Below are 27,958 nucleotides of genomic sequence, written 5' to 3' on the forward strand. Positions count from 1 at the left end.
ATATATATATATATATATATATATATATATATATATATATATATATATATATATATATACATATATATATATTATTTAAATATATATATATATAAATTATATATATATATATGTATATATATACATATATATATATATATTTATATATTATATATATTTATATATAACTTTAATACGACTCCAGTTTGTGTTTGTTTAAACAGCCAATCAGCTTCTTGTAATTGAGGGTGGTTGGTAAATTACGCGCAGTGATTGGCCGTTATAATCAGGTCTGGCCCGCCCACACCGACCGGAAACTGCGAATGGGGGCCGTGCGCAGCTTTCGCGGAGCTACAAATCATGTGCACGTGCTGTCAGCCGTTGACGTTCACGCGGACAAACAGCTTGTAGCTCCAGTTGAAGCGCAGCGACGCCCCCCACTTGCGCTGCCCTCTGCGAGCTGAAGTTCTATTCGCACTCTGGTGGCTTTTTGGGTCGGTTGAAGGGCTTTGGAGCAGGAATAAGAAAAAACCCAAACTCACCATAATGGCAGCACTTCTCCGGTCTCTTGTGAACAAGAAGGTGAGACAAATTCATGACCACGTTTTACGTTAGCAGTTTGTTTTATTGGGATGTTTAGGAAACTCAGCGTAGCTAACAGCCTGAGCTGCTAGCTAACGAAAGTCGTTAGCCCAAAACAAACACGTTGCAACCAGTCTTTCCCGTCGTCATTGCAATGATGTAAAAGTACTCGTGAAGTTAACGCGAGGTAAATCACGTTTTAGTGGCGGGTTTAAAACGTGTTATGTGCATCGTGTAGACACAGGGGTCAAGCAATACTCGGACATGGCTGTTATCCGTTAACGTCATTCCTTGAACATTGAGTTAAATGTGAATTGAAGTTGACTAATGGTGTCATTTAATATTTGCAGGTGTCCCTCCAGCTGGGCCGTGTGTGTTATTCGTCCTCCTCAGCGGTAAGAGCCCCCCACTGACCAGCTTTCATAACCCTCCAGTGAATGAATGAATGACCGCTCCGGGTTTTCTATCTAACGTTAGTTAGCTAGTTGTCAGTTTGAGAAGTCACCAACACTTCTATCCATGTGCCACGTTGTGTTGCATTATGCAGGAATTTAAACATGCATTTTTTTGAGACACTTGACCTTTTGATATCAAAGTAACGCTGTGTTTTTAGAAATGTCAACAAAGTTTGTTTTCATTGAGATAACACAATTCACATGGTTTTTGTGTGACATGAAACTGGAAATGGAGATGAGAAACATCCTGTTTTGTTTGTATTCTCACCAAGACAAAAGACGGATTTGACTGTATATTTTTATATCAATATTTCAAATTTGGACAAATAAGGTGAAAGTATATTGCCCAATATTGGTTATTTAACTTAGCCAAATGTAAGCAATCCTTATACAAATGGTCAAGGCATTGTGACCTGGAATATTTTACAATTTTAATATGCACTTCTCAGCATTGTTTCTTTATGGGCAAACCATGTAAGGAAGAGACAGTTTTAAAATAGCTCAAAAGCAGATTATTTCCTGTTGCTTATTATCTAAGAACAATATATATGTGATAAGATAATGACTGACTCTACTTGTCATTAGTACAACTCTACATCAGATGTGTCCAGATTTTGAATATTATAGCAATTTGTTTTTTTAACTGCAACTTAGTCTGTGTGAAGTTTTGCAGATTTCAGAATGAAAAGATTAAGTAAAATAAACTCCACTTAGAAATTCGTAGAGGATATACATTTTCAAAGTATGCGGCTTGCCTCGTGTCATTGCATACGTATTGTAACTCTGTGTAGAAACGTCTCCTTGCACTTTGTACTTGTTGCACACTGCTTAACCTTGTCTAGGACTAGGTACATAACCTACAGCACATGTACCATGCAACTGTTGGTTCAGTTTGTGAGCTGTCAGTTACATTGTAATTTATACTAACAGGAAGTTAATGACGTAAGTCAAATTCTGACTTAGGAAAGCCAAAACGTCACAAAGAAAGCTCAACCACATGCTCAAAAATCAAGTGTTTTGATGGCAGTATGCATACTGACTATTTCAGTGCATACATTTTATTGACTTTATTTATTTTATATTTTATTAAACTTGAAATTGAAAGCAAAGCGATCTAAAAAAAAAAAAAAATGCTTTGGCCAGTTGATGTATACGTTGTGGCGGACAGATGTCCTTAGTGAACTTAGTCGTGATGTGACCAGACAGCAAGGGAATTAACCATATGCCTCTGTGATCCTCTAGCCCACCACAAAGCTGTTCATTGATGGCAAGTTTGTTGAGTCCAACACCTCCGAATGGCTTGACATTCACAACCCTGTAAGTATTCATAGATGAACTATATCCAGACTCCAAAGAGGCTGCAGCAACAAGAGATTTACCTAAAGCTGCCTGCGACTAACCAGTTCAACTTTAGAAGTAACTCACTCTGTGAATATCGGGAAGAGGGGAATAAGTTGCCAATTTCTAAGAAATCAAAGCCCAGTCTACACAGCCAGTGTCCGGCCGTGCATTTTCTACCTACGCGTTCAGTGCTGTCTCTACACATGACGCTCTGGCGTAAGTTGAGACAGGAAGACCATCCCCTCACTTGTACTGTCCCTCACCAGCATCACACATTCTCACATGCAATCACCGTCAGAAGAGTCATAGACTCTATCAGCTGTTAAACAGCTGGGCGCAGCAACAACAACATCGCTGTGACTTATTTATAATTAAATACGACTGAAGATGTAAAAAAATAATAACCCAATCAGCATTTACCTCACCACATGCCCGTAACCCTCTGTGCAAAAGGCGTCATCAGTTAATCCACCATACATACACCCTGCTTGCTAACTAAAAGATCTGATTTGTCTATGACAATCAACCACAACGTTCACTCTCTGTGTAGTTTAATCTGCAAAGGCCTGCTTAAACTGCTTTGCTGACACAAAGACACAGGAGAAAAAAATCTGATTGGATGAAAGCCTGCTGCCCTGACAAGCAGGGGTGCAGGCTGAAGGCAGAGCAACGGAGGAAAACAGAAGTTGTGCAATGATAAAATAATCTGATAGGGAAAAATAATTATAATGCATGTAGTGTATTTGTGAAAAACTATTAAATTATAAAATAGCTATAACTTTGTGATTCTGTTTAGATTTCTGACGGCGCACCACTGTTTCATATTGTCCAAAACGGAAAAGCAATGATGGATAATTATAGCATGCATGAGATAAAATATCAAACATGGAAAGGATAGAAAACAAACACGTGGCTGTTAATATTGTTGAATTAATGCACATGCCAAGTAATACTAAGTAATGACTTCCCTTGCGCTCAGTCGAACCTGTCTGTATGGACTGTCTCCTGCTTCTTAGGCCACTAACGAGGTGGTAGGACGTGTTCCCAAAGCTACCCAGACGGAGATGCTGGCAGCGGTGGATTCCTGCTCCAGAGCCTACGCGTCCTGGTCGGAGACCTCCATCCTCAGCAGGCAGCAGGTCTTCCTACGCTACCAGCAACTCATCAAGGATAACATTGTACGGAAATGTGTCACTTGCTTATTTTTCTATTCAGCCTTTCCACAGTTTCCATTTCATAATTAACTTGGAGACCAAGGAAATTGTAACATAATTGTTTTCTTTCTCGCAGATGTCTTAAATTAATTGTTAGCTGTTTTGTTTTTTTCCTTTTTTATATTTCAGAAAGAACTGGCTAAAATGATCACCTTGGAGCAGGGAAAAACGCTTGCCGATGCAGAGGGAGATGTATTTAGAGGACTTCGTAAGTAAAGCGTCGGCTTCCCAGTGTGCTATTGTGTTTTGTTATCCTGATTAGATTAGAGTGCTAGTGAATATATAGCGCAGATCAAATTCCCCTGTTGAAAAACTGTTGTCTATAGTATCTGTATCTCCTGATGAAAAGTCTGTGTCTTTGGCAACCCTTTGACTGGGTGGCAGTTTCATACTAAGTGGCTGCAGGGTGTCAATTATTTGCGCGTAACTCGACACTTCCTGCGAAAGCAACTTCAACTTTGAAATGAATAATGAAGCAAGGCATTCTGTTTTTGGTCACATTGCCATATAGGAGCTTAAACTGGTTTTCAAGAAGCTTTCACAGTGTCCAATTATAACAAAACGAGGGTTAAGGAAATGGTGTCACTGCAGGATCACATGTTATAGTGTGACTACCTCGTATGTCTTTTATGTAAAGCACTCTGGAGGCCCTGCTGTTAGTTGCATGCTATACAACGATAATTATGCAGTTCCCCTCATTAAGGTGCGCTTTGGCAGACTTGCATCATCGAGAATCCTGTTGAGGAATTAAACAAGCCACGCTCACTTGCAAGTAAAGGAATATGTATTTTGGTTGTTACAAAAAGGAGCTGCCAAAGGAATTTTTTTTATACTTGGTACAGCTCCCAGTTTTAGGATGCCCGAGTTATTCTGGCGTGCTAACTTTTAACTTATCAGCTGAAAGACAGGCTACAGAAGCAGGTGTGCTGCCAGCATTAGCGATGATGTCCTACAGTGCTTGAAGTTCTCACAAGTTTTCTAAGAGTTGCAGTAAAAATAAATCAATGAACAGTTTTTTTTTTTTTTATTATCAACAGGCTAAACTGCATAATGCCTTGTAATGTATAACTTATTTTCATTTATCCATTAGTTTAGTGGGTGCCTCCCATTTCTGCACTGTTAGTTTACATCATCCGTTCTCTTCATCTTCACCCCCCCTCAGAGGTGGTTGAGCATAGCTGCAGCATTACATCCCTCATGCTGGGGGAGACGTTGCCTTCCATCACCCGGGACATGGACACCTATACCTACCGCCTGCCCATCGGAGTGTGTGCCGGTATCGCCCCGTTTAACTTCCCCGCCATGATTCCAATGTGGATGTTCCCTATGGGGATGGTATGTGGCAACACCTACCTGATGAAGCCCTCTGAGCGCGTCCCAGGATGCACCATGCTCCTGGCCAAATTGCTCCAGGACGCCGGAGCACCAGATGGCACACTAAACATCATTCACGGCCAGCATGATGGTGAGTGTGTGTGTCTCCCTCTTCATTCAGAAGCACACAATCTGTGTGTGTGTGTGTAATAACCAATGGAAAAAGGTCCATGGATGATTCACACACTAATCATATACCCACTGGCAATATGTAGATGGCTAAATTTCCATAAAATGTGCAGCCCTATATCTGTAAGTAATTTATGAGTGTTTGAGGAAATGGATCACTGTATTCGAGGCCTTTGTGCTCTTATGTTGCCTTACGGGTGCAGCAGCACAGATGAAAAATGGAGGATTTACAGTACCCGTTTGTATCTTTGTGTAGCGGTGAACTTCATCTGTGACCACCCGGCCATCAAAGCCATCAGCTTTGTGGGCTCCAACACTGCTGGAGAGCACATCTACACGCGGGGATCCAAAAACGGCAAGAGGGTGCAGTCCAATATGGTACGCCCTAACTCGCAGTCCACATGTTGACATCCTCAGACTAAATATACTGTTTTAACATTCAGGAGTATCAGTCTCATGAAGCTTAAATAGTTTTTTGCCATAATAACCCACTTATTAATCACTTCTATGGATAAAAAAAACAAACATGGAGCAAAGCGATTATCAGTCTTTTACCAAGACAACTCTGTGCTTATCTGTCAATCACAGATGTTTGTAACCTGCGTGACGAGCCCTGCTCTACAGTCTAACTGCAGAGAACCCCCTACTGAGCCGTGTCCTACATTTTTCATTTATAGGGTGCCAAGAACCATGGTGTGGTGATGCCTGATGCCAACAAAGAGAACACCATCAACCAGCTAGTGGGCGCTGCTTTCGGAGCAGCTGGCCAGCGCTGCATGGCTCTCTCCACGGCTATTTTTGTCGGCGAGTCTCGTGACTGGCTCCCAGAGCTGGTGGAGCGCTCCAAATCACTGCGCGTCAACGCAGGTAACGTCAAACTTAACTGTGTCAACGCAAAGTGAAAATGTCTTCGCTAAACATTTTGATATTAAGTGTGGCATGATGCCGGCTTTTTTGTTGTTGTTGTTGTTGTTATGATGGACACGATTGTGTCCTGTAGGCGATCAGCCTGGGGCAGATGTGGGTCCCCTGATCTCTCCTGAAGCCAAGGCCAGGGTGGAGTTTTTGATCCAGAGTGGGGTGGATGAGGGTGCCAAGATTCTGCTGGATGGGAGAAATGTCAACGTCAAAGGATATGAAAATGGAAACTTTGTAGGACCCACCATCCTGAGTAATGTGACGGTGAGATTTGGTGCAGAGGCAGACATGGCTGCTGTTTTTAACAGGCGCCATGGCGTATTTGTGTTAAATGCACTAAAAGCACTTCTTGCCAGTCATCTCCATTCATTGCTTTAACACCCTAAAGTGTGTACATACTGGTACATTATGTACTGTTAATAATGCCTTGTGGAGTTCTTGTCGCAGAGGATGTGAAACACTGGAGGAAACTCTGACGTGATCGTTCTGCTGCGCTTTCCAGCCGGGCATGAAGTGTTACAAAGAGGAGATCTTCGGACCTGTGCTTGTCGTCCTGGAGGCTGAAAATCTCGACGAAGCGATTTCTCTCATCAACAATAACCAATACGGCAACGGCACCGCCATCTTCACCACCAACGGAGCCACAGCGCGCAAATACACACACGAGGTGGACGTTGGTCAGGTGAGACACACTTTTACAAGCGCTGAATAAAAGCACGCTGGATATTGTTTGTCAATTTTAACACGATTCCCTGAACACAGCTCTGTCAGGGTTTTAAAATAAAATGTCACCTTTTGCTTTATTTTAGTCCTCAGTAATTCACCTGTGTGAGACTTTGATGGTGACAGTGTTATGCTTAAAGACAGGAAACAGACATAGAATTCATGTGAAGTGTGACTATTAATTGTAGCTCGATGGCTCAAAGGAATGGTGTTATAATGTATTCTTATGAATCTAAGTTCCACCCTTGTGGAAATGTCTGTGCGTTTATTAGCTTTTATTAGCGGTAATCTCCCCATCTCTCTTCTATTGAATGCTTGTTTTGAAAGGATTTTATCATGACCAGTATGAACCGGAGAAATGATTACATGAACCTATCCTTCACCTTCAAGACTTTTTAAAAAAATGTCTTTTACGCTGTATTTGCTCGTTTCTTTACTGTAATCGTCACATTATCAACTGGAAATTGTCAGTTATCACCTGCCAATACATAGAAATTATGTCAAAATTGCCATATTGGCAGGTTTATTTTCATATACAAGAAATGCGTCTTGGTGATTAGTGCGTAACGATAAACACAGTGCAATAATGGACATAATAATAGGAAAATGTACAATAGAATAAACAAACAAATTAATGGTATGTTCAAATACATCGTTGTCAAAGTGTCAAGTGAGTATTTAATGGCGGAGTTGTGCAGGGATATGTAAATGTCTGTATCCTGGAGCTGTCAGTCAGTGGGGGTGCCGGTCTCTTTCAAACCTGTTAATGCAGCAGGAGACAATTTGCAAGAGTTGTCTAAATTGTGTGTGTGCATAATTAGTCTTTGACTGTGCAATTTAAAAATGTATAACAGACTTCTCATGCAGATGGATGATAAATTAATTCTGCACAACTGGGGAATTAACTGTCCACGTCTCCCTCGCTTCACTCTGTAGTGTATATGCGTAAAGATGAATATGATATTGATCCGCTAAGACCTGGCTTTAAACGTACTGCGAGGTTGTGTCAGATGAATTACATGATGCACGAGCAGTTGGGTATGATTTGTTAAAAATTGACAATAATTCCATATGATAAGCATTTTCTGAACGTGTGGTGTGAATGCTGAAAAACAATGCTGGTTTAAATGCATAAGAATGTGATGGATTGGTAATTGCTTTAAAAAAATAAAATAAAATTGGTAGGAAATGAGTTTAATATGAATTACATCGAAAAGCTGAAAAATACGATAATGTTTTTAATTAAGTATCTTGTATTTAATTAACGAGTGTATAAACCATTTATTGCATTGCCAGAAATCATGGCTCCATTGTGTGAGAGACATCTGTCTATATTGTGTTAGTTTGTCCATATCTTCCTAATGTGTGTATGCCTTTGTACAGATTGGCGTCAACGTGCCCATCCCCGTCCCTCTCCCCATGTTTTCCTTCACCGGCTCCAGAGACTCATTCAGAGGAGACAACAACTTCTACGGCAAGCAGGTAAACAACAACAAGGCGTGTTGGCTCATTAGAAATGACTCTGCATCAAAATAAACATTTGTGAACTCGGGTAATTGACACTAGAGCTGTCTCTTTCCCACCAGGGCATCCAGTTCTACACTCAGATCAAGACCGTGACTTCACAGTGGAAGGCCGAGGACGCCACTGTGACGAGCCCAGCCGTTACAATGCCAACCATGGGACGCTAAAATCATCAGCACATCCAGCATAACCTTGAGAGACATCTCATATGCCTTAAGATGAAGCCTGTGGTGTAAGGAGGGGAGGAGGGTGGATTATTATTAGTTGGTGATTTCTTTTATTTGTATCTTCAGCCATCCTTAACAATGTTGTTGCACAAACGCAAGCAAATGCAAACTACAGGAGACTCTGGGGATGAGCTGCACTGAAGCAATGAATGGGGTTTGTTGTGTTTTGCACCCGTTTTGCCTCCTGTTCATGTCCGGTCCTGACCAGGTGGACTACGGATGTGAGCCACCTCCCCTTATTTTCTGGTGTTGCATTTATCTGAACCTACAGTAGAGTTAAAAAAAAGGATCAGGGATTTTACATGTTGAAGCAATGACCCCACATGTCTTCCACCATTATCCTGTTTTCTTTCTCTTTTTTGTAGCTTGTTTTGTTTATCAGAGCGTTGTGTGGATACTTGGTAAGAAGATGTCAAAGGAGCAAATACTACACTAGAACAAGAGCAAACCTTTTCTCTGCTCTGCTGGTAAAACGGAAATAATGGTAATAGTAATAATTGTCCTCCCTATATGTATTATATCCTACTGTCCAGTGTCGGGCTAACGTGGGGTTTCTGTACATTATTGAGAGGTTCAAGGGTTTTGTACTGTGTTGTTGGAGTGATTGTTTTATTCTGGTCATGGACGATGTACAAGCTACATCGACGTGCTTTACGTGACATCTGACATTCTCTATAAACCATCATGATGAAACACTATGTGCTGAACATATTTCCACTCAAATTATGAGCTACGGTAAATTTAGTCACCGAGACTATTTGTGATTGTAGATTAAAAGATGACACGGTTGTACTTCAGTGTTCACTGTTCGAATAAAGCCACAATAATTTGACTATATTGAATTCTGCTTTGTGTTGAAACCGTCCCCCGCTTGTGTTACAGTCCAATGCGTTATTCATGACACATTAAAGCCGACATGTTGGCACGCGCTTCTAAATAATGCCTAATTAACTTCAGAGACGAGAAGGAGTTTAAATGTTTGAACTTGTTATTCTGGTTCATCAACACAGCCTGTAATTTGAGCTGAAAGCGACCCACTGTGTGTGTTTTTGTTTTTGTTTTTTGGCGCTCCGTTTCGTGTGCGGCATGTTTTTGTTTCACTCTGGACGTCCTCCTGTGAAACGTGCGCGAGACCGAAAACTACTTCCATCACGACGCCGGTGACGTCACCACTCCGCGAGACGAGAGAGGAGTGTTGTCGGACGTCCGTCATGGTGAGCTCCGAGTGTTTGTCGGCGTTCAGAGAGCACGCAAATAAGTCTGCTGACGTTACAGATATATCTACTTCGTTTTAATTGCTTTTTTTTAAATATAGGGTGGGGGTTATAAAACTATAACGTGCGGCTGTTAGCGAACGATAACCAGCTTGTTAACAAACTTCACCGGCTAGCTTTGCTTAACGTAGCATTTACGCAAACTGACGTCGTACGTAACGTAACGTCAGTTGGCTTTGTGGCTTGTCAATCAATACGACGCCAAATAGCCGTTTAAATATACTTCACCTTAATGGCACTGAAACCCAAAAAATAACTGTATGGGTAACGTTTTATTTTGGAAAAACGTGTTGTAAAGTGTATAAAGGAGTGACAACGAGAGATACGTATTGAGTAGACGTTATCTTTTAGTCACACAAGTTAACTGCCGGTTTTGTAGAAGTTGGTTTGTGTTGTTCATTCTGTTAATGTTGAAGTGAAAGTGGGTTCATTACAGTTATAACATTAACATTGTCCACTTTTTATATTTTTACATTGGTTGTCAAATGAGGCAGCCACAGAAAGATCCAGTCTGAAAGTATCCTAAAACACCAATAGCTATTTAACAAATAAAACAAACGCATTTAATTACGACATTCATACGACTTTTATAAAATCAGAGTTTCATGAAACTCTTAACACATTTTTAACACATTTCTATAGTGTCGAAATATGGCTCATATGCCCAGTGATGATCACAAAATACTCTTTGTTTCCAGTGTAAAAGTCTCTCGGACAGCCTTGTTTGCACGATTTGTTCATATTCATAAATACTGGTGCGTAATCATCCAGCAGTGAGAACAGCCCACAGTCTTAGTTGCATGTGTCTGTCCTTTCAAGCCATCAAACCAGCAAGTTATCCATTGTATTACGCAATATGAGTGAATCATCCAAGATCTTCCTTCTCCAAGAGCGACACACTTTCCTTGTTTTGGCCAATCTGGAGCCACAGCTTTACTTTACATTAACACAAATCAGTTGGGACCTCAGAAAAACCATAGTCCACACTGCCAGACCTTTAAATACATGCTCTACTTACGTACAGATGCAACACTTTTCTTACCCACAAACCGGTTCTATCAATTCACAAGGCCTGGTGTAGTTTGATGTTTAGCTTTAAATTAGCAAAAATCCAGGCCATTATCTCATGCTCAGCTTCTGAAGCATTTCAGTGATTAATAAATCATAAAGGGGTGTGTTTTCTTCTTGAAGGGTATCAAAACTCAAATGAATCTAAAAAGAATATCATGAAACAATACACAAGAAGATATAGCAGAGCTGCTGATTTTACAGCAGAGATCAGATCACAGCGGTGACACGCAAATGATGAGAATACTGGAGAGAGGAAGATACTGAAGAGGAGATTCTACATTTTCCTTCACATTTTCTGGGACTGTCATGTTGTAGCATGTCCATACATATTTTTGTAACTTGCTTCACTTAAATGCCTTAACTGTAGATCTTCAATTTGAATTCACGGGCAGCAAAATTCACAGGCATCTGAGTTTTGTTGAGTTTTGTTGAGACACGAGTTGCCGCATATCGATCAAAAGATCAAAGGATTCAAGTCCACTAAATTAAGTCAAACATGGTGTTGATGTGATGTTTTTCTAAATGCACCACAGGAGTCGACTCAGCAGGTAGAGAGAGGTTGATTTTCTTTTGGGTTCGTCTCTTGTGGTTGGTCGGACAGTGTGTCGTGGGTGTGGTCTATTATAAATAACCGTTGCTTCTCACGCCTCCGTGCTGTAATTGACCATCTCCCAAAACCAGTTGGCATCAGTTTAAGCTGCTGCTTGTGAGCATCTCAATGGAATAGTAGCTTTTACAGTGCTCTGACTAGAAAACCTCTGCTATTTGTCTTTTGGTTAACTTCCTCCAGAGTGAAGATGAAGCTCACCGTGCCACTTCCGCTCCTGGTGCTGCTCGCCGTTGCGGGGCCGAGCCGAGCCAAGGCCAAGAACTCCCTCCTGGACTTGACCGACGTCTTTGGGGGCATCCTTCCCAGACTCAGCCGGCCGGCGAACCACAGCCGCATCTTCTACGCGGTGATGTTTGACGCAGGGAGCACGGGGACGCGCATCCATGTCTACACCTTCATCCACAGTGACTCAGGTGATTATATCGGGCTCATTCATGTGACCTGCTTTCCCTCTGCTCTGTTACACGCGTTATGAAGTGAACTCACGCTGACAAACAGGTCGAATCACACTACACTCAAGTGTTTACCGCAGTCAGGGCACTGTGTAATGTATTTACATGTCCTGGGATCAATTGATTTACAACGCACATTAAACGTACATGGTCCTCACAGCCTTCTTGTTTTTACCACAGGAGACATAAATTACACTTGACTTCATTCACTTCTGAAGAGATAATCCTATTCTGTCTTGAATACGGGGATATATTCTGCATATGTATGCAAAGCAGATTTAGGCCTTTTAATGCTTTTAATAGCTGCTGCATATTTGATGTGGGTGGATCTTGTATTATTTATTTTTTACATTTTTCTTTTTTTTAGAGGAGCTGCCTATTTTGGACAATGAGATGTTCCACTCCATAAAGCCTGGGTTGTCAGCATATGCTGACTCCCCCGAAATGGTGAGTTCACTGTCAAATCTGATCAATTATCTTGAGCTGAAGGACAAGGTCCGCTGGCTCTACATTGTGTTCAGACAAACGCTGCCAGTATTCTCCCTCTGCGGGGGAATCACACCACGAATAAAAGTAGGAAGTGAGAAAAAACAACAAAAACAAAAAACGACAAACAAGCAAATATAATCAAGCGGCGTAATGTGCAACGCATCAAAGTCTTCTCTCGGCTCTAACTCATCACCCTGTTTGTCAAAAGGCCGCTCTGACCGTTGTCTGTTTTTATTTGTGTTGTTCTTAAAGGCCGGACACACAGTGAGGATGCTGTTGAAGGTGGCCAGGAAGACGGTGCCTCGTCTGGAGTGGAAGAGAACGCCGCTGGCCCTCAGAGCCACAGCCGGACTCCGGCTGCTGCCCGCGGGTAAAGCCCGGGTGCTTCTGGAGCAGGTACGAGAGTGCTCCGGTACGCGGAGACACGACGCGCTGTCGAGCCCTTTGCGAAGTGGAGAGTGCAGCTCTTCATCATCGGGGAGTTGCGAGGCGCTGCGTTGTCTGACAACACTCTCAGGGAAAGTGCAGCCTCTTATCCGGGGGGGGTGAAGTAGCAGGCAGCGGCGGCGGCGGTGAAAGAGCGTTTTTCAGTGTTGTGGCGCGTCGACGAGAGAAAACGTATTGTTATCGAAGTGGTGTGAGCTTAGTGCGGACGGCTCTTGTGGAGGGGATAAGGTAGTAATGGATGGCCCCGGGGCACCTTGGAAGATAAATGATACTTTATTAATCCCCCTGAGGGAATTAATTAATCCCTTCAAGCGGAGGAGGGCACCTCTGGATGAGCTACCATTCCAGTAGATAACGTTAAGGCCATTTCTCTGCTGCTTTTCCACGGCGCCCTCGTGCTCTCTCTCTCAATCACTCATATCCCCCCCCCCCTCTCTCTCCCTACACTCTTCCTCCACAGGTTCAACATGTGTTTGATGAATCTCCGTTTTTGGTCCCAGACGACAGCGTCAGCATAATGAACGGCACGTATGAAGGTAACGTCGGGCCCCCAGACGAGCAGCACATCCGTCAGCTGTCGCGGCCGCCTCGCGTTCTCTTCTGGAGGTGGCATCCATGATCCGGCTGCCCTACTTTGTGCGCCGAGCAATTTCTTTAAGACGCGAACAACGAATTGCGGTCTTTTGTGATGACACTTAAGAAAAATGAAAATTGCTCTCCCCCACAAAGTTGTTTGTGAACCTTAAAAGTCTGTCATTAGGCGGCGGGGAAAATTGGTGTTATTGTCTGTTGCGTCACCGTGTTATTGATTTGTCAGCGTTTCAGCCTGGTTTTCTCCAGCGCCGTGCCTCTTACTCACGTGTTTGTGTGTGTTTGTACATGCTATCTCTCACACCGTTGTAATTTCTGGGGGAAATTAGTCGTCAGCGTTTCTAAATATGTACTCGTGTTCCACCTGAAATATCTGTTCATTGGTTTGCAACTCTCTTTAATTTAGGGATCCTGGCGTGGATATCTGTGAACTATCTGACAGGTGAGTACTGTAAAGTCTTTTTACAGCCCCCGCTTCACATATTCAAACTGAATGCACACCAATATGAATTCGTCGCCCTAGAGGTGGGTAGCTCTGATTTTTATCAGCCTCTGTATCAGGATTTTATCCTTTTTTTTTGCGAGCACAGTCTGTGTCAAATAGGGCTTTTGAAGATAGCATCTAAGGTGTGACTGATTAGCTCCTCTCTGTTGGCTGCTGGATTAAAGTGGGAACTGTTTTCAGGTCACCTGAATGCACACACCAAAAAGACAGTGGGGATCTTGGATCTGGGAGGAGGATCCACGCAGATCACCTTCCTGCCAAAACACAGGGTGAGTTGTTTTTTGTTTGTTTGCACACTTAGAGATTTCTGTGCAAAGGAAACTCTGCAGTGATTCCTCACCCACTATGTCTTTCATGCTTCACTGCAGAAGACCATTGAAAGTGTCCCGGTTGATGATTACGTTGCCAGATTTGGCATCTCCAACACATCGTTCGAATTGTATACTTACAGGTAACTGATTTGTTGATTAATGCACGTCTCATGAGATGTATATGAATCTTGTATTTGATTGCATGAGGACAATCCTTGATAAAAAATCTCTGTTAACAGTAATTTTCATTTGTTAAAAAGAAAAAAAATGGCCTCCACTTAAATGCCACTGACTTTATTAACTTTGTAACTTCACTTGCTTTAGCTTTTATAATTGGGGGAAACTTCTATTATCTGTTTATTCATGAGGACGTGAGCGGTTCGTGACATCATTTAGTTCGACCTATTTTCAGAAGTACTTGCTCGTCACGCACACGCTCTGCTCCTGGTGGCTTTCGTAACTGTGTCTCCATCCCTTTTGACTTCATCCAGTTACCTCGGAAATGGACTGATGGCAGCCCGACTGGCCACGCTGGGCGCTCTGGGCGCAGAAGGTGAGGAGAAAGGTGCCGCGCCGCCATTAGCTGCGGCGTCGGTGTCGTTCGCTGTGAGCGTGTCTCTGAAAAATACTGAGACACAACCGTGAGTCAGTTTCTCCCGAGTGTTCTCTCGGGTGTTGTTTCCTTCCCGCACCTTTCTACAAACACCGAGTGGAGGAGGTAACAAGAGAGAGATGTTTGTGTTTTTTTTCGTTACTGGGATGTACTTTCAAGTCTTTCTCTCTCATAAACAATTGGAGTGAGACCCTGAGATGAATCACCGAAAGGGCTTCAGAGGAAATCGTGTTAGTGAGTCAGACTCACGCCGCGCTGACCGGTTTGCGAAGCAGTTAGAGAGCGAGTTTGACGATCAAGAGAGTGACGTGTGTGTGTGTGCTCCTGACAGGGCTGGAGTGGCGCGTTTTTAAAAGCGCCTGCCTGCCGAAGAAGTTCATGGACGAATGGAGTTTTGGGGGACAGACCTATCGAGTGAGCGGCGACCCAGACGGTACGACCCCGTTACCTTAAAGTGTCATCAGTCTGTTGAGTAAAAGCGAAGCTAGTGTACGAGGGAATTGTTTCGCTTTGAATTTAAACTTGAGGATTGTCAGACGACAAATGTTCAGAGTAAATCAGAGGATGTGAATGTTTTGTGACCATAAACAATCATCTGCGTTTATTAGTCGTCCCTAAACCGAGTGTAGAGTAATCGATGTGTTGATTTTGTTCCTCAATTTTGAATCATGCAAAAGCACCACTTAAAAAATAATTGTTTACTGGAGATGTGTTCCACTTTTTCTTGTTAAGGAAATAAGTTATTCAGCATGAAAAAGGCATTAAAGAAAAAGACAAACACAGTTATGTTTCCAAAGCCCATTAAAATAGACTTGACTCTAATTACACATCATGTCATAATGTGTTTGTTTTTCTTCCCACAGAAGACGTGTACTTGACTCCACTGTCTCCGTTTCTTCTCCAGGTAACGCCGGATACAAGCTTTGTTATCAGGAAGTGCTGAAGGTGGTGAAGGGGATTATTCATCAGCCGTATGAGCTGGAAGACAGCAATGTGTTCTATGCATTCTCCTATTACTTTGACAGAGCTGTGGATGCGGGCCTTATCGGTGAGTACACACACACACACACACACACGGTACACACCTTCCATAATTATACAGACCTAGCAGGACGATATTATCCAAGCAAGGCAGAAGCAGGGAAGTGTGAGTCATCTGCACCCGTCTCAGTGGAGCTGCAGCGCTTAGAGGTGTGTAGTTATCAGAGCTGAAAGGGCACGCGCTCCTTTTATTAGTATTATGGAAATGTGCAGGCGGATCTAGCTCCTTAATGAACGCCGTAGCATTTAAAAGGTGTGGGAGGTGACCCCCGATGACCTCCCGTTGCAGACGGGGTCCGAGGAGGGGCGCTGGAGGTCAGAGACTTCAAGAAGAGAGCCAAAGAAGGTGAGGCGGGCGCAGCGACGCATCCTCGCTCTGACAGCTCTGCGCTCAAAGACGCGGTCGCGCATCTCAATACCTGAAATCGGGCGCGTTCAACCTCACAGATATCGATTATCTTTTGCGTCTGCTCAGTGTGCAAGGAGATGACCGAGCACCCTCCCGTCGGCTCCTTCCTGTGCATGGACATGACCTACATCACTTGTCTGCTCAAGGACGGATTCGGCTTCAAGGAGAGCGCCGTGCTGCAGGTGAGCGTCACGCGGCGCCGCCGGGTTCAGGGCCTCGAGTTGTTTTTAGAGGAGGAAACGGTGGGAAAGACACAGGAACATTTTACTAAAGGTTGCACGTTATTGTACAACATGACTTTTTACGACATACTTAACTGACTTTATGACTTCTATACTTTTTATGACATACTATAAATTTTTTTTTCAAAGTTTGACATACTTTTTTATTAAATTAATTAACACACTATTGCTTTTTTTTTACAAGATATTATAGTATGACTAAAAAAAACACGATATACTATATATATATTTTTTGACATACTATGACTTGAAACGTTTTTACAACATAATATTACTTTTCATTATACTGTCTTAATTACATTTTATGGCCTACTATATACTTAGATTTTTATTCCTTTGACTATTCAAATGTTTTTTTCAATATAATACTTTGACTATATACTGTTATTACGTTGTACTGTCTTTTCTAAAAAACCTTCTTCCGATACACTACACAACTTTGTAAAATAAATAAAACCTTGACTGGTGCTTTTTCCGCGACATACTTTTCATATATATTTTGTACACAATCCATCACAAAAGTTAATAGAAAAAGTAAATTCTACACAATGTTTCGGTTACTTTTTTTATTTCAATAAATACAAAAGGCATTTTGAGTGATCTGCTGCTTCCCTTCCTCCTCCACCCTTCCAGTTGACCAAGAAGGTGAATAACGTGGAGGCGAGCTGGGCTCTGGGCGCCACGTTGGACCACTTCCACGACCTGAAGATCCACTGAGGCGGAGGAGGGACCGGACGCCGCTCCTTCAGGTGGCGCTGCATTACAAAACACACGACCCAGACGGCCGCCGCTTGCTCCATCAGGACAGCGCTAACATGAGTAATTCTGAATTTCTCTTTAAAAAAAAAAAAGAAATTATTCTCAAGTGTAATATATCGAGCTGTAAATGAGCAATCGTCTTACTCAGAAAACAAAGTGAAGCACTGGAGGTTGACATTTGAGTGGGATGTGACCAATAACACACTTAATGCAGCTTTGGGACTTCCTGGAGTCAGTTTTTTGCGTTTCCATCGGGCCGATTCAAGCTCCTTCAGTGCGTCGGTGGCTGCTAATCATGTGTTTTGTAGTTAGTAATAAGGATAAATGAGGTTACACACGTGTCTGGTACATTAAAATGTGACAGCATTTCAACAATTGGCATTTTAGAAATAAGTTATTTTTCATCACTCCACGTTAACCTCACAATGATTAATGTACACGATCATCATATATTTTCATAAACTTCTTAAAACCCGTCTCAGTATTTCTTTGGGAGTATTTTTCAAAAACTTTAAAGGAAAAAAAAAAAAAGGTTTGTACAAACTTTCAAAATAAAACCATCATCGGTTGATAATTACAAATATCTACAGGAGGTGAAAAAGTCAGTGATTCATCTCTTCGGGGGACTTAAACATCCGTCAGTGTGCGACGATCCTCGTGGCCTAAAGCAGCGCCACCACGTGGTCGCCGTAGGCGTGGCCTTCGCTCGTCATGGTCACCAAGTCGTGTGGCTGAGAGAGAATGATCACAGAGTCTGCAGAGCCTGAAGGGACAAGAGAGGAAACAGTCAGTCTGCACGCACCTACAGTCACGAGAAGAAACTAAACAAAGCAGCAAAACCTCACATTCAGGACCCTGGAAACAACTTCGTTGATACATAACCTCAACGATGAATTCGTTATCAAACATGTTCTTTGGGGCCGAGACTACGAAAATGTTTGTCCTTCATTTTCTGCAAGCTGGTTACACCCAGTTATGTTTGTATTAACGCTGACGGGCCACATTATGGAGATAAAACGTGAAGGACGTGCAAAGAAACCCACGAAATACTGAGGCTGAGGAAGTATTCAGACCAAAGGGGGGGTTGAATATTTATATTTTGAATATTTGTCCTTAGAATATTCCATATTTAAATGGTAAATTATTTCATATAACAAATATAATTGTTATAATATTTATAAATAAATAATATAAATGATTATTAATAATGAAATTATGAAGTTCTGGATCACAGAATATCAGTCAAACTATTATCCCATTAACAATAATAATATTTCATGTGTAAATTGGAGAAACGGCCCAGAAAATGATGTACATCGCTTCACAGGTCGATAAATGTTACAACCTTGTATATTAACATGCGTCGGCCTTTACAGGCATCAGATATCATTAAATATTTACACGGAGGCTCTTGTGAAATAAACAACGTGGGACCGATAACCCACTGAAGTAGAAAATCTGCATCATGCGACGAAATATTGATGATTCAAAATAAATCACCGACGTTTTTCAGAACTTATGTTGCATCGGAGTCGAATAGAGACGCATAAGTTTCTTTAACAGGAGTGAAGTAAAGACGCCCACCTGGTGACCTCAGCATGGCGTGGTGGAGATTCATGGGTTCGACGGTCGTCGTGGTCATGGTGACCAGACCGACCCCGTTTTCGCCGTCCGCCTCCAGCAGGCTGCTCTGCGTCAGCGCCTCTCCTGTGGAGCACGCAAACCGTCTTCAGTTCATGTGCGACGAAATCAAAAATCTGCTTATCGCCGACTCCTAAGTGCCTTTGACACTCGTGTGAGTTTCTTTTTTGGATTCTCGGGACTGTAGTTATTCCAACAGAGACGGATATTTAATTATTCATCCAGTCAACCATCTGTTTTTGAAGCCACGTCGTTCCTTTTTGCTTTTACTTTAAAGACGAGCTTCTTTGGAAAGCGGGGGGGGGGGGCTGACCCGAATAAATCTGCTGTTTGTAATTCTCACTTTGGCAGCGTTTCCTCTGTGGTGATTCCCCGCTGCTACTCAAATACTACAAGGAGTCTGCTCCCGTGGTTTCACGGCAATAACATGTTGATTTAAACCAATTTTGTACAATTAAGACTATATGTTAGGACGTAGAGAGATCATTGAGACACTTTTTTGAAATGGATACTACAAAAAAGACATTTGAGTGAGGAAGGAGAAGCTTCAAGACATGATGGTGAGTTAATGTGCCATCACGACTTGGTGAACATACTTTTTCATGACAAGTCTGACCCCTGAACATCTTACAATCTTATTTCCTGCAGAAGCGCAGTGCTTTTTTTTGTGTTTTTTTTTTTTTTTTTTTACAGAGATATGCGTCGAAAGCGATTCAGCTTGCTGGGGCCCCGAAGAATAAAAATGTAAATGATAAACTTTTAAGTGCTTTAAAGTCCATTAATTATTCAGGAAATGTTCCGAAATGCAACTTAAAACCAACACTATCTCCGTGCACATTTTAAAATGTATGGGCAGCTTGAAGCTACATAATACCAGGGATTAGCATAACCACCTACTGCACTGTGTGTGTGTGTGTGTGTGTGTGTGTGTGTGTGAGAATGAAAGATAATGCGAGTGAGGAGGAGAGAGAGCGAAAGAGACCTGTTTCTCGGCTTTCGCCGCCGAGCCCCTCCTCGCCGTGTCTCTTCCTCATGTGGACGTTTCTGCTGCCGGACTGGGAGAAAGTCTTCCCACAGATCCCACAGTGATGCGGCTTCTCGCCTGGTGGAAAACACACACACACACACACACACACACGCGTTGACGGGTCTCTTTCCAAGACACGTGACAATATATATTTATATATATACGTACTGCACTCGATTACAACGAGCAGCGCTCACAGCTGTCCAGCTGTCGGCTCGTCCCCACTCACCAGAATGCACCAGCATGTGTTTTCGTAGACTGGAATACTCCGCAAAGGATCGCCCACAACCATCTGCTTCGCATAGAAAAGGTTTCTCCCCTGGGAGCAGCCACCCACCACACACACACACACACACACACACACAGTTAAACCCAACAATATTAGGACTTAAAGTAGTAAATTGTGGATCCCACGGTGACAGCTGACCTATTTTGATGCACTAAAACGTGACAAATGTAAGATAATTCCGGCCGACTAAGTGGATATTACGGCCCGTGGAAAGGCGCTCTGGCAGACATAAGGGCACGATATAAACGCCGTATAGTGTAGATCGCCCCGGAGATAGATGAACGCAGACTGTGAGACGGGCTATCAAAAAAAAAATCTTAATGTCACCCTAAATAAAATATGACAAGAGAACAGTTACTCATTACAGCAGTGAAACGGAGGCGCCAGAGCTGCTGACTCCTCCAATCTCCGGCCATGACTGCACGGAGGAAGCATTAAACGAGAAGGAGTCAAATGGCCTGAGTCAGTTATTGCTTCCAGCGTGTTTTGGGCCCTTCATAGGCGAGGATCTCTTGCACCTCCCCCTCCTCCTCCTCCTTTCCCACCTGTGTGTATGCGTCTGTGGTTCTTCAGGTTTCCGGCCGTGGTGAACTTCTTGCCGCAGTTCTTCTCCTTGCAGGTGAAGGGCTTCTCCCCGTTGTGCGTCCGCATGTGAACCTGCAGCCTCTGCAGCACGTAGAAACTCTTCCCGCAGCCCTCGGCGCCGCACCTGAACATCCGGTCGTTCCTGAGAGCCCGAGACAACCACACAAAAACAACGAAACGAGCGTCAGTGTCTCCCCGTGCGAGGCAGCCTACCACAAGGTCAGACGAGGACGACCGCAAATAGGAGTTTTCCGACGGGGACATTGAGAAGGATCCTGCAGGATTCCTTCTCAGACGAGTAGTTTGGATAAAAGGCATAATTATCTCATCTAGAAGGAATAGAAGAGGTTCTTTTTTTAAATGTTAAATGTTGCGTTTTCATTCAATGATAGCTTTAACATTTCTATTAACAGCTCAGATAATTGCAAGTGTAACCACTCGAATGAAAAGCTGTACGCAGCTTAAATTATTATTTTTCTATCTGGGGAAATTGATCCTCAAAATCCAGGACTCGCACAGGTTGACGCTTTGGAAACAGGCATCCTGTTGGAACTGCTGCCTGAATCCATTATCTTACTCATCGCGTGTGTGTGTGTGTGTGTGTGTGTGTGTGTGTGTGTGTGTTGTGCTACCTGTGTGTTTTGAGGTGGTATTTGAGATGAGCGGGCCAGGTGAACGTCCTGCAGCAGCCCTCAAACGAGCAGCGGAGGATCTGCTTGGAGAGGGGGCGGCTGGACCGAGACTGCAGCTCCCGCTTGTCCTCGTCTGCTGTCAAACTGTGTGTGAGATCGCCTAGGCAACAAGGGGGTGGAAAGTGAGCAGAAAACAATTTAAAAAAAAGAAAAAGAAAGAAAAGGAGTGCGAGGTGGCCGGTGTCTGGAGCCAATCATCTTGGTACCGACTGAGACCCGCCAAACAACTGCAGCCTCCCCCCCCCCCGACCCCCCCCAAAAAAAGCACAAAAAAAAAAAAACACAGCCGAAGCGGAATGCAATCACTCCCTTTTCACCTGCTCGGACGCCCCGCTGTGAATGCATTTAACAGGTCCAATTCTGCTTACAGCGTGCAGCCAGTAATGCCTCTATAACGGATACCCCACCGCTGAGGGAACTCGTCTAATCTAGAGCCGGTTAGTGGGAGGGCGGCCGTCACACTGGCTCAGATAGCAGAGTTTTAGTCCCACACTGAAACCACTTTACAGTCTGCTGCAGACATTTTATCCAACAGTGGACAAATTATTTTTACACTCCTTAGCCGGTGCACACGCTCAGAATAAGACATTTTTCAGTGTCTCACAGTCTTTTTTACCTTTTGGGCACTTTGATCATGTCGAAAGCGTCCGCATAGTCGAGAAAACGTGATCTTACGCGACAGAAATATGAGAAATGTTGAGTAATCCTAATGAGGGAAGAGTCACAAACATGTTGATGTTACAGAGACAGGTTTGTGGTGGTGGAGGGCGCGAAGATGGGAGTAAACGTCTCTCATGTTATTTTTCTAACCAGGACCTGAGGGCTGCAATTCGGCCAAGCTCAAAGATCAGAGATGGAGCGTTGAGTCACGGTGTCCTGAAGGTTGTCGGCAATTTTTGTTTATCTATCAGGCAGCCGGCAGAAGGAAGTTAAAAGTGACTCCAGGTTTCATTTCCCACCGAGCTGTTGACCCACAACAGATCAGAGGAGATAGCGTCGGAGGTAAAAGAGCGAGAAGAGATCAAGAAAAACTGAGTAAGCAACACGTTGAGATACGAATCTGGGAACGCTCGACTAGCATGACGATATTTTAATGATTTCAACACTTATTATCATCCACAATTTGGTAACTTTTACAATCAATTGGGCCAAGTCATAGTGTAGTATTTCATAAAAAGTCATAGTATAGTATGTCAGTGTACTAATATTGTATATTATGTAATTTAAATGTCAGAATGGTAAAAGTATAGTATGTCATAATAACTGAAGTACAGCTCGTTACAAAAACGATATTGTATATAGTATGTCATAAAAATGTCAAAAAACAATTATAGTAGATGTACAATTGTAATTATGCAATGTACTGTATACAATTGTATGTATATGTTGGAAAAGGTCATCTTGTAATATATCTTAAACATATTTAAAAGTAATAGTATAGTCATTAAAATGTTAAAATGTTAGTGTAGTATGTCATTCAAATCTCATAATATAGTAAAGCCTGTCATTAAAAAAGAAAAATCATGATATTGTCCTAAAGAAAAAGTATGCGATTAAAATGTCCCAAAAAGATTATAATATGTGATAAAGTATATACTGTTTTTAAATAGTCATAGTAAGTAGCTCACATAAAAAGTTACAATATATAGTTTAACGAGATGTCAATCAGAAACATCATACTTTAGTAGTATCATAAACAAAAGGTCATAAAAAAGGTAATGGTATGTCATTAAAAAGACATTAAATGTCGTCAAAAACAAACCGATGCAGCAGCTTCTCTGCAGGTTCAGACCCCACGCGCTGCTGATGGCTCATGTGACGATTGATGCTTTACTTTTGAATGAGTCTCCACATGGTTATAAACTCTATATTCTTTATTCTCCTGATCTCGTGCGCGTCCTCTCTCGTCCGTCTGCTCGCTTCTCTCTCCTGACGTCTAACCTGCGTCCGTCTCTCGGACTCGTTCCCTCTCTGCATTAATCATAACACTAAATGCTCGTCAGAAACGCTGCGACAATAAGTGCAGAAGCACGATCAACGTCTCGCGATAATGTGCCGTTCAGATCTCCGCTGTCAGACTCGGAGACAAAGTTACAGAATTCATTTTGATGTGAAGACTTCTGATGAGAAGCGTCGAACACAGTTTCCGTCGGTGTTGATTAACTCCCGTTTTCATGTCGTCGCCGACCTCATTTCACATCTTTTCGGCGTTTGTTGCCTGCTGTTATCTCACAATAACGATGTGCAAGGTGTCTTAATTTCGTCAAGGTAGTAGTACAAGACCTCGAAGTGACTTTACCGTTGCCGCCGCTCGCCGCTCTGGCGTCCTGGCTGGCCTTGGCGTCTCTGGCGAGCTGCGCACGCGTGGCGGCTATTAGGCTGTCGTGCGCCAGCTCCTGTACCCGCAGGTACCACGGAGCGCTGCCGTCGATCCCGTAGTCCCCCGACGACACGCCCTCATCGTCGTCGTCCCCGGCGCCGTCTGCGGCGAAGATGAGGGACTCTGAGGAGGCTGTGATGCCTGAGAGGGGGGGAGAAGAAGAAGAAGAAGAAGAAGAAGAAGAAGAAGAAGAAGAAGAAGAAGAAGAAGAAGAAGAAGCAGAAGCGGGACAAGAACCAAAATTAAAATTAAAATTCGAAGCCAGCGCAACTTTCTGCATGATAGTCATCGAACGGCTTGAATTTCTAATTTATTTTCCTCGCATCATGCTTAGCAATGTGGGGTTTAATGTTAAGAGATTCATACTGAAAGGATGAGAGGACGCTGGCGAGCAAACGGTACATAAACACGGCAAAAAAGAAGAAAAAAAAGAACCCAATCCCTCTGTATTCAGGATTTGAATTCAATGACACAATAGACAAAGCGATTCTTTCCCCTGAAAAGCCTTTTCTATCCTTCACATCGCTCACAGACAGAACACTGCACAAAGGGTGCATGTTAGAGACCAACATTTTTAAAATGTTGGCCGCTCGGCCGCGGTCTGATGACCCAAGAGAATGAGTCTGCAAAAAGGATCATTTCTTCCAGCCGAAATAATTCACGGTTCCTCATGAATAATGTGTCGACCCCTCCTCCTCCTCCGGGTTTCTTTTCATCGCCCTTGTAGACTCGTGAGCAGTGCGAGACATACAAGTGCAAGACGGTTTTAATGAAGAGAATCATGTTTGAGATCCATCAGGAGGCGAGTGCTCAAACAGGAACACTTGGAAGGACTCTGGTTCAGAAATCCTTACCTTTGGCGAGGTTCAGCAGGACGTAGGAAGTGCTGTCTGACTGCTGCAGGTCGTGCAAGACGGGCGGGGGGCTGGGCGAGGCCCGCGGGTGAGAGTGCGTCTGGGCCACTAGCGGGCTTCGCGCCGACAAACCTCCGAACTCCGACAGGGACGGAGAACTCTCCGGCTCGTGGCTCAGGCCTCCATCTGGGAGGAGAAAACCAGAGCGGGGGGAGGATTGGGGGGGGGTTAGTTGTTTTTAGCCAATAAGTTAATACACTGAGAAATAAGTGCTCCGTCAAAAAAAAAAACAGATATAAAAACAACCCTTTCAATTATGTAACGGACAAATGTTTGCAAATGCAATTTGTTAGAAACACTGAATATAAAAACACATCTGTGTTTGCTCACGAGAAAACACAACAAGGCACCGTTAACGTATAAATACATTCGTTCTTTAATCTATTATTAGTTCCTTTCTAAATGGGTTTACAGGGAATAACACACACACACACACACACACTCACACACTCACAAGGCGGCCAAAGCACCGACACGGCGATGTGTCATAACGGGCGCCACGCAAACAGAAAAGCACGGCGATGTGTCCCAACAGATTATAATCCTGTTTTCTGTAACAGTCGGCTGCAGCTCGTCGGAGATGTTGTGAAACGAGAATAATCACAAACCGACAACGCCGTGACCAACAGGTGAACGCACATGAAGTGCAGGCCGTGTTGCAAAAAAGTTGACAGACTTCTTAAACGTATTCATTCCAGCACACCATGTTCTCTTTGAAATGTATTAATCCTCCCATGTCGCGTTTTTTGTGCCTAAACTCCTTCTACATTTTTTAAATTAGAATCATTCAGCTCAATGATAACCGTACTGCTATTTATTTTATCACCCAGATATATTCTAGGAAAGATTGCATTCACATAAATTGACACAATGTTCCGAACACTTACAGTCATTCATACTTTCATTCATACTTTGAGTTAGAAACTCCCATCAGACTTTAAAGTGTTCCACAGCTTCCATATATTCTCAGTGTTATTCAACTTTTAAAACCCCTCTTTTAAAATATGTAACGCTTGTTGGAGCTCAGTAGAAACGACACGCTCAGATTTGAAGTAGGACAAAAATGTTCACAGACAGAGTGAGTTGAAAAAGGTTTCTTAAAAACTTTCCTTCATTCCAACGATGTTAACTCTTTGAAAACTGTTTTAGAAAGCGTTCGCTCTTTTATACACCGTCACAACGGAAGCAAAAAAATACTTTTCAAATATGGCGACGCGAGTCGGAAAGTGGGACCAGACGTTCCTGGAGGAAAGCTGCCGGTGCCGGTTTTCAACACAGACATAAAAAATGACATCGACACGTTCTGCAGTAATTTCTCTGACGTGATGATAATAGTTTGGCCATTGGTCTCATGTTTTATCTTAGCAAGCAGCGGAGTCAAAACAGCTGTTACAATCACTATGAACACCTTTGATAAAAGCCACACACACAATAGACACACAGTACACAGACAATAGAGTGCTGCAGGATGTAAATCCTAACGCCAAAAAATGAGTTTGCATTTTTGCAGTTCCGGTTCCCTCTCCATGTAGTCAGCTCTTTTTTAATGAGTTTTTGTTAGATGCCTGACATAAACTTTGTGTTTAACACAAGCTGAAGAGATTTTAACGTTTTGTTCTACGATGTAACACACAAATGCGTCATCCTCGCAGCCCTTCATGTTCCACATTTTAGGCTTTTTTTTCACTTTTAAAGCCAGCAAACCAGTTTAGCATCAGCCTCCAGACGTTCAGCATTCACCTTCTCTAGTTTGTAATGACTGCTGTGCTTGAATTTTGAAGAAAAAAAACTCGGTACACGACTTTCATGACCATGTATCACTTATGCATTTTAATACAGAACTGGATTTTTTTTTTAAATTTAAAAAAAACTTTGATTTGAGGAATGTTTCTAATGGTTGAGACAATTCTGTTCAACTTATAACTGACAAAACTATCTTCTTTTTTTATGCACTCTAAAGGGAGGGGGGGGGGGACAAGTTGAATGAGCTCAACATTGATATAACATCACTTAGTTTTACATCTTTTTTTGTTAAAAGTAGCTGCATCCAAAAACAATGCAATAAGAGAATTTGAGATCCAGTTGATGTTTCTCTGTAAATTCATCACTATAAGTGTACTTCTGATCATTGTGTAGAGATTAAAAACATTAAGGAGCATGTAGCAACAGTGCAAGTGAGCCACTAGTTGTTTGTCTTCTGTGTGGGGAAAGAACCAGAGCGATGAGAGGGCTGCTCACCTGTGAACTCACCTGTGAGCCCCAGCGGGCTGCACAGGGAGCTGTCAGCTGGACTCAGCAGAGGCAGGCAGGAGTGTTTGGACCCCGAATCCTCAAGGACCTGCACCAACGGGATGGACGCGTTCTGCACAAACTGCACCAGCAGCTGCGAGAGGGAGGAGGAAGGAGCCACAGCACATGAATGCGTTATTATAAGTCACAACAAACTGTCCGGCCTCTGCAATGAGATGAACTCACCTCTGGTTTGGAGTCGAGCTCATCAGAAAGCATGGGTCACCTTGTGTGGAACCTGCAGGGTGACATGGACAGCACCAACACATCAAACGCGTGTCCACATGTTCTCCGATTGGGCTCGAGGACGAATCAAACACGTAATGCGTACCTCAAATGAGACCTGCTGAATGTGAGCCTCTCGGTCGGTTCATAAGGGTCGAGTCCAGGTCATCTGTGTCGAAACCATCACAGGATGAGCACGTGAACCTGTTGCTAAAATAAAAATAAAAAACAAAATAAAACGAGCCGATTAATAAATGTAGCTGAATGCCGCCGAAGCTCGACAGCACATTTAGTTTAAATTGTGTTGTGGAGGAAGAAAACAAACAAAACAGACTGTCTTGTTAAGTTAGCTAGCAGGGTTAGCAGTTACCGAACTAGCTCCCAGGGCCGACGGGCAGCCGTTAGCCGTTTGGCGTCGAATCCGAAGGAATGACGAGACACCGTACGTGGATATAACGTCATTAAATCGCCTGTAACGTGGAATTATTTCGTTTACCTCGCTATAGTTGTGTAGCTGAGCTAAAGAAAAGTGAGAGTCCTGTTCTTCTTCTTCGTTTGTTTGGACGGTCCTCGGCGTCGCAACAGCGCCATCTAATGACGTAGAGCTCACCCACAACTTCCGGTTTAATATTTCCC

The 27,958-nt window shown here is 43.0% G+C and overlaps 3 protein-coding genes across 6 annotated transcripts; 2 read left to right on the forward strand and 1 right to left on the reverse strand.

Annotated features, from left to right (window-relative positions):
* The first annotated feature begins 354 nt into the window (after positions 1-354).
* On the forward strand, positions 355-9,301 carry LOC137785379 (methylmalonate-semialdehyde/malonate-semialdehyde dehydrogenase [acylating], mitochondrial-like). Its single transcript, XM_068576541.1, has 12 exons — positions 355-561; positions 912-956; positions 2,259-2,333; positions 3,374-3,535; positions 3,701-3,779; positions 4,734-5,036; positions 5,331-5,452; positions 5,752-5,941; positions 6,075-6,256; positions 6,495-6,674; positions 8,099-8,197; positions 8,302-9,301. Exons 1-12 carry the CDS (start codon positions 526-528, stop codon positions 8,404-8,406), a joined length of 1,578 nt encoding a protein of 525 aa, XP_068432642.1. The 5' UTR covers positions 355-525; the 3' UTR covers positions 8,407-9,301.
* LOC137785382 (ectonucleoside triphosphate diphosphohydrolase 5-like) lies at positions 8,330-17,766 on the forward strand. Its single transcript, XM_068576544.1, has 14 exons — positions 8,330-8,471; positions 11,602-11,834; positions 12,241-12,320; positions 12,615-12,758; positions 13,270-13,345; positions 13,807-13,842; positions 14,086-14,174; positions 14,274-14,356; positions 14,708-14,769; positions 15,161-15,262; positions 15,734-15,877; positions 16,160-16,216; positions 16,346-16,461; positions 17,155-17,766. Exons 1-14 carry the CDS (start codon positions 8,458-8,460, stop codon positions 17,236-17,238), a joined length of 1,320 nt encoding a protein of 439 aa, XP_068432645.1. The 5' UTR covers positions 8,330-8,457; the 3' UTR covers positions 17,239-17,766.
* Positions 17,082-27,927, reverse strand: znf410 (zinc finger protein 410). Of its 4 annotated transcripts, none has more exons than XR_011077498.1 (13): positions 27,693-27,927; positions 27,429-27,532; positions 27,284-27,335; positions 27,047-27,191; positions 24,749-24,934; positions 23,814-24,035; positions 21,455-21,614; positions 20,783-20,964; positions 20,178-20,267; positions 19,904-20,023; positions 18,865-18,987; positions 17,859-18,043; positions 17,082-17,276 (listed from the first exon to the last, which is right to left on the reverse strand). XR_011077498.1 is itself a non-coding variant. In XM_068576542.1 (12 exons), exons 3-12 carry the CDS (start codon positions 27,314-27,316, stop codon positions 17,943-17,945), a joined length of 1,362 nt encoding a protein of 453 aa, XP_068432643.1. In that variant the 5' UTR covers positions 27,317-27,335; positions 27,429-27,532; positions 27,693-27,927; the 3' UTR covers positions 17,082-17,942. The 4 variants fall into 4 exon arrangements, 2 of the variants coding, with proteins under 2 accessions (XP_068432643.1, XP_068432644.1); XR_011077497.1 differs by having other exon boundaries at positions 17,082-17,356; XM_068576542.1 differs by having other exon boundaries at positions 17,082-18,043.
* Between the last annotated feature and the right edge of the window lie 31 nt (positions 27,928-27,958).

This window comes from Clinocottus analis, unplaced genomic scaffold (genome assembly GCF_023055335.1).
Source record: "Clinocottus analis isolate CAN_PGR_092001 unplaced genomic scaffold, fCliAna1.0.p SCAF_15, whole genome shotgun sequence".
NCBI lineage: Eukaryota > Metazoa > Chordata > Actinopteri > Perciformes > Cottidae > Clinocottus > Clinocottus analis.